Source organism: Oncorhynchus nerka, linkage group LG21, assembly GCF_034236695.1.
Source record: "Oncorhynchus nerka isolate Pitt River linkage group LG21, Oner_Uvic_2.0, whole genome shotgun sequence".
In the NCBI taxonomy this organism is placed as follows: domain Eukaryota; kingdom Metazoa; phylum Chordata; class Actinopteri; order Salmoniformes; family Salmonidae; genus Oncorhynchus; species Oncorhynchus nerka.
Genome location: NC_088416.1, coordinates 31,319,721 through 31,329,401, shown reverse-complemented (window position 1 = coordinate 31,329,401; position 9,681 = coordinate 31,319,721). Strand labels below are relative to the sequence as shown.

Sequence of the window (9,681 nt, the reverse complement as noted above, 5' to 3'; positions counted from 1 at the left end):
AAACACAGGACTACCGTTCATTAGAAAATATGCATTTAAACCAACAAATTCTAATGTTTTATATTTCTGTATGCATGATAAAGGACTGGTCTTTTTTTCTTCATAAAACGTTATGTCAAGGCCAGAGATAGTAAAAGCACAGGTGTGGTATATTTATTCACATAGGAAAGTATGTACAGAATAAATGTGCATAAAAATGACACCAATACAATGTACTAGCAAAATAACAAACAGGAAAGAGATTAATGAATAATGAACAAACTGGCACTTATGGTGAATTTTTGCATTTGACTGTCAGTTTGCCCAAAGGACCCTTTTCTTCATATAGGTTATGCATTCTTACGTAAGGAATCATAACATCACAGAGAAACCCTGTTGTCCTTGGCCCATTTCTTCAGAATCCTGATGATGTTTTCCACCTGAGGATTCCCAGTGTTCCTCAGCAAGGGCAGCACTTCCCTCAAAGCCTCCCTGAAAAATACACACAATTGAGCACATTATGGTAACATAAAAACTCACACTGTTCGACTTCAACAATGCAACATACAGCCCATCATGTCAAAAGAAAAGTGTTCGGTCACTGAGCGGAGGACAGATTATTTCAACGCTATACAAAGTGGTGACATTCATGATCCTACATCAATCCAATAGATTGTTAAGGTAGACATGGTACCTACCTGGGTTCTCTGCTTGCCAAAATTAGCTGAAAGATACCCACACAGGCTCCCCTTTTGCCCTCCCAGTACTCAGGGTTGGGGTCCAATCTCTCCAAGATATCAAATGCCTTTGCTGAGTAGTAGAACTGGCCCATCTGTAGATGAGAGAGAGAAGAGTTACACATGGTGCAAATCAGTGGTGTAAAGAGCTTAAGTAAAATGACTTCTTAAGTAGTTTTTTGGGGTATCTGTACTTTACTATTTATATTTGACTACTTTTACTTTACTACATTCCTAAAGAAAAGTATGTACTTTTTACTCCATACATTTTCTCTGACACCTAAAAGTACTCATTACATTTTGAATTAATTTACTTATCAAGACAACATCCCTGGTCATGCCTACTGCCTCTGATCTGGTGGACTCAATAAACACATTCTTCGTTTGTAAATGATGTCTGAATGTTGGAGTGTGCCCCTGGCTATCTGTAAATTAAAGAAATCTTGAAAAAGTGTCAGTCTGCTTTGCTTAATATAAGGAATTTGAAATTCTTTATACTTTTACTTTTGATACGCAAGGCTTTTTTTTTTTTGAAATTACATTTACTTTTAATACTTAAGTATATTTAAAACCAAATACTTCTAGACTTTTACTTAAGTAGTATTTTACTGGGTGACTTTCACTTTTACTTGAGTCATTTTCTATTAAGGCATCTTTACTTTTACTCAAGTATGATAATTGTGTAGTTTTTCCACCACTGGCGCAAGTGCTCTCAGAATTAAATAACTTCTGTCCTGATGGGGAAATTAAACATTTAGGAAGTTGAGTGATTTTGGAATTAATAAAGGAGAGGAACCTTGTAGCAATCGTTGGCAATGAGCTGCAGGAGGCTGAAGGACTCTGCTGAGGTCTCCATCTTCATGTAGAGCTCCCAGGCCAGACGGGCCTTCTGGTTCATAATGTCTAAATAGGACAACAGGGTTCATTGACAACAATAGAACAACCACACAGTGTTATACCAGCAAATGTTTACATCGTTTAATGGGAAGGAGAACATACAGCAGCGTGCCAGCCAGCTCAGGTACACATAGTCACTCTTGTTCTTGTCATTTTGAATCAACAGGAAGATCTGGGAGACAAAGAGAAAGCACACACTTTTAACAGACAATAAAACATACATTTATATCAGTGAAAAAGTTTTTAAAATGGCATCATAATAACCCCAAAAGTACATGTCAAGGTTTTACCTCTTCTGCCTCCCTGTAGTTGCCAACAGCAGCTTTGGCCTGTGCATAGTTGAAGTTGAAGGCGTCATCATTGTAGAAGTAACTCTGTGAGCAATGAGTTCAGAGTATTTAGAATCCATCGAAGAATGATAATTATAGAACATCAATATTCTATGTGGACACAAATGTGTGTCATGGTATTACACTGTGCTTACCTTGACAGAATTGAGGTAGATGAGCACATCTTCAAACTGCCTGAGCAGAAAGAAACAAGAAGCCATGCACTGTCTGCCAGGGATGGTGTCTAAAACACAGGGAAAGGAATTGTTAAAGTAAGCACCAGTGTAAAAACGTATTTACCATTGAATTAGTGCAGAACAAAAATGTTACTCTAGTCAGTATTTTAAATATCTGGAGGAGCACTCACCACATTCGCTAGCTGAGCCACCAACCAGCTGGAAAAACTGCTGAGCAATCTTCAGATGATCTGTCTGTAATGGAAAAATAACATAATATCACACAAACAAAATCAGGCGGGTATCAAGGCAGAACTATAGATATACTGTACATGAATCTATAGTTATATATACACTGAACAAAAAATATAAAACACAACAATTTCAAAGATTTTACTGCATTACAGTTCATATAAGGAAATCAGTCAATTGAAATAAATACAGATATGCACCTGTGTCACAGGTACCTTCAAACAAGTTTGGGGCATGGATCAGAAAACCAGTCATTATCTGGTGTGACCACTATTTGCCTGTTGGAGGAAATTATGGTTGAAATAAATAATTATGTATACATTCCAATCAGAACTGACTAGTCCAAATGCAATAATGTACTGTACATATGAATTTTCTCTCTTGCTCCCTTTCCCAATTGTATATAATGTAGTCAGGAGTTTAGTAACAATGAAGGTCTGTTCCTTAGTTCATTCATTTGGACAATCTCCAGGTGGCAGGAACGGGCTATCTCCAGACTGTCTAGAATGCTGATTTATACTGACTGACCTTGACTTCAGGCGTGGAGCGAAAAGCTCGAGAAACTATAGGGCCTCTAAGAGATAGAACGTTTAGAAAACGCTGACGTCATTTTCAGTTTATAACCTGTGGAAATATGTGTATGTGGTAGTACTCTCTTGAAATAAACGCTGTTACCTTGGCTTTTAAGACTGGTCTCAATCTACTTCATGCATAATTAATGAACTTACAAATCATTAATGAATTAGAAAGAGTGCGAATTTGGTTTTGGCTACAAAACATACAGGAATTTAGAAATTCCACTAACATTGCCTCATGCAGCTCAACACATCTCGTTCGCATAGAGTTGATCAGGCTGTTGATTGTGGCCTGTGGAATGTTATCTCACTCATCTTCAATGGCTGTGTGAAGTTGCTGGATATTGGTGGGAACTGGAACATGCTGCCGTACACATCAACCCAGAGTATCCCAAACATGCTCAATGGGTGACATGTCTGGTGACTATGCAGGCCATGGAAGAACTGGGACATTTTCAGCTTCTAGGGATTGTGCACAGATCCTTGCGACATGGGGCCGAGCATTATCACGCTGAAACATGAAGTGATGGCGGCTGATGAATGGTACAACAATGGGCCTCAGGATCTCGTCACGTTATCTCTGTGCATTCAAATTACCATCAATAATATGCAATTGTGTTCGTCGTCCGTAGCTTATGCCTGTCCTTACCATAACCCCACCGCCAACATGTGGCACTCTGTTCACAACATTGACATCAGCAAACAATTCGCCCTCATAACACCATACACGTGGTCTGCAGATGTGAGGTCAGTTGGACGTACTGGCAAATTCTCTAAAAAAAAGGTTGGCGGTGGATTATGATAGAGAAATAAACATTCAATTCTCTGGCAACAACTGCAGTTAACATGCCAATTTCACGCTCCCTCAAAACTTGAGAAATCTGTGGCATTGTGTTGTGTGACAAAACTGCACATATTAGAATGGCCTTTTATTGTCCCCAGCCCAAAGTGCACCTGTGTCATTGAGCATGCTGTTTAAATTAATCAGCTTCTTGATATGCAACACCTGTCAGGTAGATGGATTATCTTGGCAAAGGACAAATGTTCACTAAGATGTAAACACATTTGTGCACAGAAAGCTCATGAAACAAGGGAACAACACTTTACATGTTGCGCTTATATTTTTGTTCAGTGTAGTATCTAAATGTATCTCTGGTACTCACCGACCCCATCTCCTGTCCGAGTGCAGCATTCACAACCCCCTTCAAGATGTACTCCTGAAAAAAAGGCAGGGAGAGGTTACAGCACATATGCACTTACCATACACCACAATCCATTGAGTTTATGGCTGCACTAACCCTGGCAAAGAGAGGAGGAGGATAGGGAAAGAGGGGGAGATGGCGAGAGAGAGCTGGCTGCACACACACACTTACTGTACGCTGATGTACATTAAGACTAACACTGCCCTGAACCTGAGAGAGAAAGAGAGAGAGAGAGAGAGAGAGAGAGAAAGGGGAGGTTAATACACAAACGCCTACCACAAATGTCTACCCTGCAAACGCAGAACTACACCCCAAACTACACTATCCTTGTAGAAGGAGGAAGAGGAAAAGGGAGAGCAGGGAAGAGAGGGTAAGATTACTGGACCCTAAAATAGCTGAGGGACAGGAGACGAATGATAGGCGGGATGAAAAAATAAGGGAGGGAGTGAAATCTGGAAATGGTGAATGGAAATAGAGGAATGAACCTGTGGTGTGGTGGGTTCTAAGTCTTTGATGAGCTGGTAGGACTCCTGGACATCATCTGAGAGAGATAGAAAAATAAAATTACTATCCATATATTAACAGTAAAAAAAAACACACTTAGTTATCAATCAGTTATCATTACATTGGCTAGTCAGTAATAAAAGTGGCAGCCCACCTTGTCTGAGGTAGTAGATGACCAGATTGAGACGAGCCTCAGTAATGACATCAATCAGTGCAGGCAGCACTTGCAGGGCCCCCTCCCCACTACGAAACACCACCTGAACACCAGAGAAAGAATCAAAAAGGGTAATTTGCTTGCATGCTGCTACACACGTGAGTTGCAAAACTGCTATGTTCCCTAGACTGATAACTCCCTAGACTGATGTTCCCTAGACTGTTCCCTAGACTCATGACTCTCACCAGGTTGTGTCGGATTAACTCCTTGGCAAACTCAAAGGAGCTGGAGGAGATATCTATCAGGTTTTCCAGCTCAGTCTGAGAGAAGGAAAATGTGATTTTAGTTGTGTAATACTACAATGTTGTACACTTCGGAGTCACTGACTGAAGCCTTAGAAACATTAACAAAGCAACATTCAGACAAACAAGGATTAATTTTGAGAATAATTTGCTCATGACTCTCTTGTCAAGTTGCGTTACCTCTGCTGCTTTTCCGTTGTAGAGCCTGAAGTGGTTGCAGGCCTTGAGGTTGAGAGCGATGGTGGAGTCTGGGACGCTCTGCAGGTAAACAGCCAGCACCTCCTGGGACACATCGTAGTAGTCCAGCTTGTAGTAGCACAGAGCCACATACACATTCAGGGCCAGGAAGTCTCTGCAGCAGACACAGTATGAACAGAGCATGAGCTCCGCCGACTCACAGTAGGTACAATGAATCGCTCTTTCCCACCCTCTCACCTGCATAAGCAGTCACTAGCCTCCTCTCCAGTCTCCGTTATCTTCTCTCTGTCTCAACACAGGGAAACTATCACTCTCCCTCCCTCTCTAACTCCCCCTCTCCTCATCTCATAGTCTGTGCCGCTACTCCCATATGTATCAGGATTACATTTGGAGTGTTTCCCGGTGTCTCTGTCACTCTGTGGTGCATTCTGTTGCCTGTCACCTGTTCTGCAGCAGGATGCGTTTGTAGATGTCGATGGCCTCCTGGTAGTGGGAGCGCATGTAGTGGATGGAGGCCAGGCTGAGCTGGTCCTCTGTCACATCCTCCAACTCCTGGTGGAAACCCATCAGCTGCTTCTCATCATTGAACTGTGAAAAAAAAAGAAATAGACCAGAAATAAGGGCATAATAGAACTAATTCTGTTATATAAGTTGTTTGGTACCATAGCACTGAATGAATGAGCTTAGAGATAAGGGTGAAAGCTGACCTTGTGAGCCAAATGGAACAGTACTCGATTCTGCAGCTGGCATTTAGGGGCTGAAAAAGGAAGCACGTAAGGTCACCTTTTGTAATAAAGCAACAAAATGTGAGAATGGGAAACAGGGTGGATGAGGTACCCTTGCGTGAAGCCTCCTCTGCTTCTTTGTAAAGCCCCAGGAAGAAGAGAGTACAGGCCAGGTAGACCCACACATCCGGGCGGCAGTCTGGTTTGTCTGTCAGGGCCTTGTATTCCTGGAGAAGGAATAGACACATAGGTTTTAGTTCATGTCTCACAACTCAAAAACAGGAAAATACTTCCAAACCAACGTTACTGAATTCAATAAAGGTTTTCAAACCTCCATGGCTCTCTTGTAGTCACCAAGGTGGAAAGCACAGTAGGCCAACCACAGGTCTGCATCCTCCCCTCGCTCGCCAACATTGCGCTGAAACTGAGCAAATTTAACCATATTGATAGGATGAGCATCATATTTCGCAGACAGTAATGTAAGCACTGCATTGTTCAAAGATATAACAGCGCTATAAACCTATATGTCACACTTCAGAAGGCATGCAGCCAGAATGGCATTTACCTCCAACAATGTAATGGCCCCCAGATAGTCTCTTTGAATTAGGAAGTCCTCCACAAGCGGTGGCTTTTTTTCTTTTGTCTTCTTATTTACTGGGATCTCCCCACCAACAGCTGCTGGCTTTACTCTGGACAGAATCTGAGAAAATGAATATGAAAATTATATAGAACTCCACAGCCGGTGCTGTCCACAACAGAGCCAGCCATAATTACTAAGGGCCCATCCAACTAGTTACTTGTCTCAAACCTGTGGCTGGGTTGCAACCTGGTCTCAAAGCATTTCGTATTATTCTCTATGTAAATCCCTGACACTCCCATTTATCATGATATGTTATGTTTCGTATGAAATGTATTAATTTAAGGTTGTCCATCACCCATTTCGTATGAAATGTTACGAATTTGCTAAACATACACTATGTAACCATACAACCTAAGTAACCATACCAAACATATTATACTAATTTCAGTATACCGGATTTAAGTGTACTGTTACGTATGTTACGGTTTAGTCTATGAGACCAGGCTGGCGTGCTAGGTAACGTTAGATTTCTGCAACAACAACAAAAAATATAATCATCCAGCACGGAAATGTTTACAGACTTCTTCGTGTGGTAGCTAACCTAACGTCAATGCTAAATTGCATAGACTACTAAGCAAAGGTTCAATAGCTAGCTAACAGTACGTTCATGTTAGCGAACGTTACGTTAGCGTAGCTGCATTCAGTAAAGCAAATACTTACCATGGCCAGTGGAGTTAGTCGTCACGAAAGCGCAGTAACAGCGCTCAGATAATCAGACAAGATACATGTTTGTCTAATCAAGAAATATGTGCTAACCCAGCTAGCTAGTGTAACAGATAGCTGTTGACAAACATGGGAGCTCTTGTCGCCAAGCAACGTCCCCACCAGTCTTTTCCCCTCCCTAGCATACTGGTTCATCACTGTGTTAAAAGCTGGAGTTGTAGAAAGTGAATTATAGACGCATGGCGAGTATGCCAAAAAACAATAAGGTTTTATACTGCTAACACTATTACACACGCTTGTCTTATAAATGGACATAAAGTCTCACATCCATTCACCATCACAGCAGATGAGGGATAGCAGATTCCTCAGTGGTTGAAAATTGTACCACTTCTCCCAATATGATGTAACAGGGTTATTCTGCAGCTACGGGCACTATGTCCTCGGGGTAATTTTGGGGGATTTTATTAATACATGTGTTTAAAAAATCTGGGGTGATTGTAGTGTGTAACATATAAAGAATAAAAACATCTCTATCAAGTATTTTAGCTACTTTTCAGATGCATTTTATACCTACATTTCACTATTTTACCCTTGTCCCTGAACAATACTTTTGTGCTTCTACTATGTTTTTCTATGAGAAAACACGAATAATTACATATTATAAACTGGGTGGGTCAAGCCCTGAATGCTGATTGGCTGACAGCAGTGGTATATAAGACCCTATACCACAGGTATGACAAAACGTTGGTAATCAGTTTATAATAGCAATAAGGTACCTCGGGGGTTTGTGGTATATGGCCAATATACCACGGCTAAGGGCTGTGTCCAGGCACTCCAAGATGCGATGTCCTAAGAACAGCCCTTAGCCGTGGTATATTGGCCATATACCACATCCCCCATGCCTCATTGCTTAATTATATAATGGTATCTGGTAGAGAGATTCAATTAAATAAAATCTATATCAATATTTATTGTGAGTATGCCCTTTATATTTACACAGAATCAGTGGTTTAAAGTACTTGAGGAAAAATACTTCCAAGTACTACTTAAGTAATTTTTTGGGGTATCTGTACTTTACTATTTATATTTTTGACAACTTTTAATTTTACTTCACTAAAGAAAACAATGTACTTTTTACTCCATACATTTTCCCTGACACCCAAAAGTACTCGTTACATTGCGAATGGGAAATGAAAATGGTCCAATTCACAAATTTATCAAGAGAACATCCCTGGTCATCCCTACTGACTCTGATCTGGCACTCACTTAACACAAATGCTTAGTTTTTAAATTATGTCTTAGTGTTGGAGTTGTACTTTTTACTTGAGTCATATTACTATGAGTCATTTAAAAAAAACTTTTACTCAAGTATAATAATTGGGTACTTTTTCCACCATTGCACAAAATACACCTGTCCTTTGGTAGTGGTGCCATTTCCGCCACTGAGGGCAAACTTCCTCATAAATAAAGTTTGGCCAAGAGAATGTTGGAAGCATATTGAAACACTGAAGCATATGGCTGCAGTGGACAGTTGTTCCAGGTGTGCTGTCCAGAAGTTGAAGAAAACTCAAGGTAAATATTGCTGGTGTAGAGAATATTTTTTATTATCAGTCATTTCCAAACAGGCCATAATTTATTTAATTTGTGGTAGAATTAGGATTTTTTGTATTTATTTTGTGCTTAGTGTAAACTATATGCTAGATAATACTAGCCAAAGCATGCTAAGCAGTCTGTCATTTTTCTCCAAAAACTTTAGAAGTGTCATTTCCATCCCAGTCATTTCCATCACAAACTTACAATGGCTTGCGAAAGTATTCACCCACCTTGGCATTTTTCCTATTTTGTTGCCTTACAACCTGGAATTAAAAATAAGTTTGTATCATTTGATTTCATTTGATATTTGTTTGTGAAAAAAACAAGAAATAAGACAAAAACAGAAAACTTGAGCATGCATCACTATTCACCCTCCCCCAAAGTCAATACTTTGTAGAGACCACCTTTTGCAGAAATTACAGCTGCAAGTCACTTGGGGTGTCTCAATAAGCTTGGCACATCTAGCCACTGGGATTGATGCCCATTCTTCAAGGCAAAACAGGTCCAGCTCCTTCAAGTTGGATGGGTTCCGCTGGTGTACAGCTATCTTTAAATCATACCACAGATTGTCAATTGGATTGAGGTCTGGGCTTTGACTTGGCCATTCCAAGACATTTCAATGTTTCACCTTAAACCACTTGAGTGTTGCTTTAGCAGTATGCTCAGGGTCATTGTTCTGCTGGAAGGTGAACCTCTGAAACAGGTTTCCCCTCAAGAATTTCCCTGTATTTAGCGCCATCCATCATTCCTTCAAT

At 40.4% G+C, this 9,681-nt stretch overlaps 1 protein-coding gene across 4 annotated transcripts; it reads right to left on the bottom strand.

Annotated features, from left to right (window-relative positions):
- Positions 1–126: 126 nt before the first annotated feature.
- On the bottom strand, positions 127–7,684 carry LOC115110599 (intraflagellar transport protein 56-like). 4 transcript variants are annotated; one of them, XM_029636395.2, is made up of 20 exons: positions 7,331–7,684; positions 6,596–6,730; positions 6,362–6,454; positions 6,143–6,257; positions 6,013–6,062; positions 5,748–5,893; positions 5,543–5,590; positions 5,288–5,459; positions 5,051–5,125; positions 4,806–4,908; positions 4,633–4,688; positions 4,319–4,357; positions 4,109–4,162; positions 2,310–2,373; positions 2,098–2,186; positions 1,904–1,987; positions 1,716–1,785; positions 1,513–1,619; positions 678–811; positions 127–471 (listed from the first exon to the last, which is right to left on the bottom strand). In XM_029636395.2, the coding sequence occupies exons 1-20, from the start codon at positions 7,331–7,333 to the stop codon at positions 360–362; spliced, it is 1,749 nt and encodes a 582-aa protein (XP_029492255.2). In that variant the 5' UTR covers positions 7,334–7,684; the 3' UTR covers positions 127–359. The 4 variants fall into 4 exon arrangements, with proteins under 4 accessions (XP_029492255.2, XP_029492256.2, XP_029492258.2 ...); XM_029636396.2 differs by lacking the exon at positions 4,319–4,357 and having other exon boundaries at positions 7,331–7,683; XM_029636398.2 differs by lacking the exon at positions 5,543–5,590 and having other exon boundaries at positions 7,331–7,683.
- Between the last annotated feature and the right edge of the window lie 1,997 nt (positions 7,685–9,681).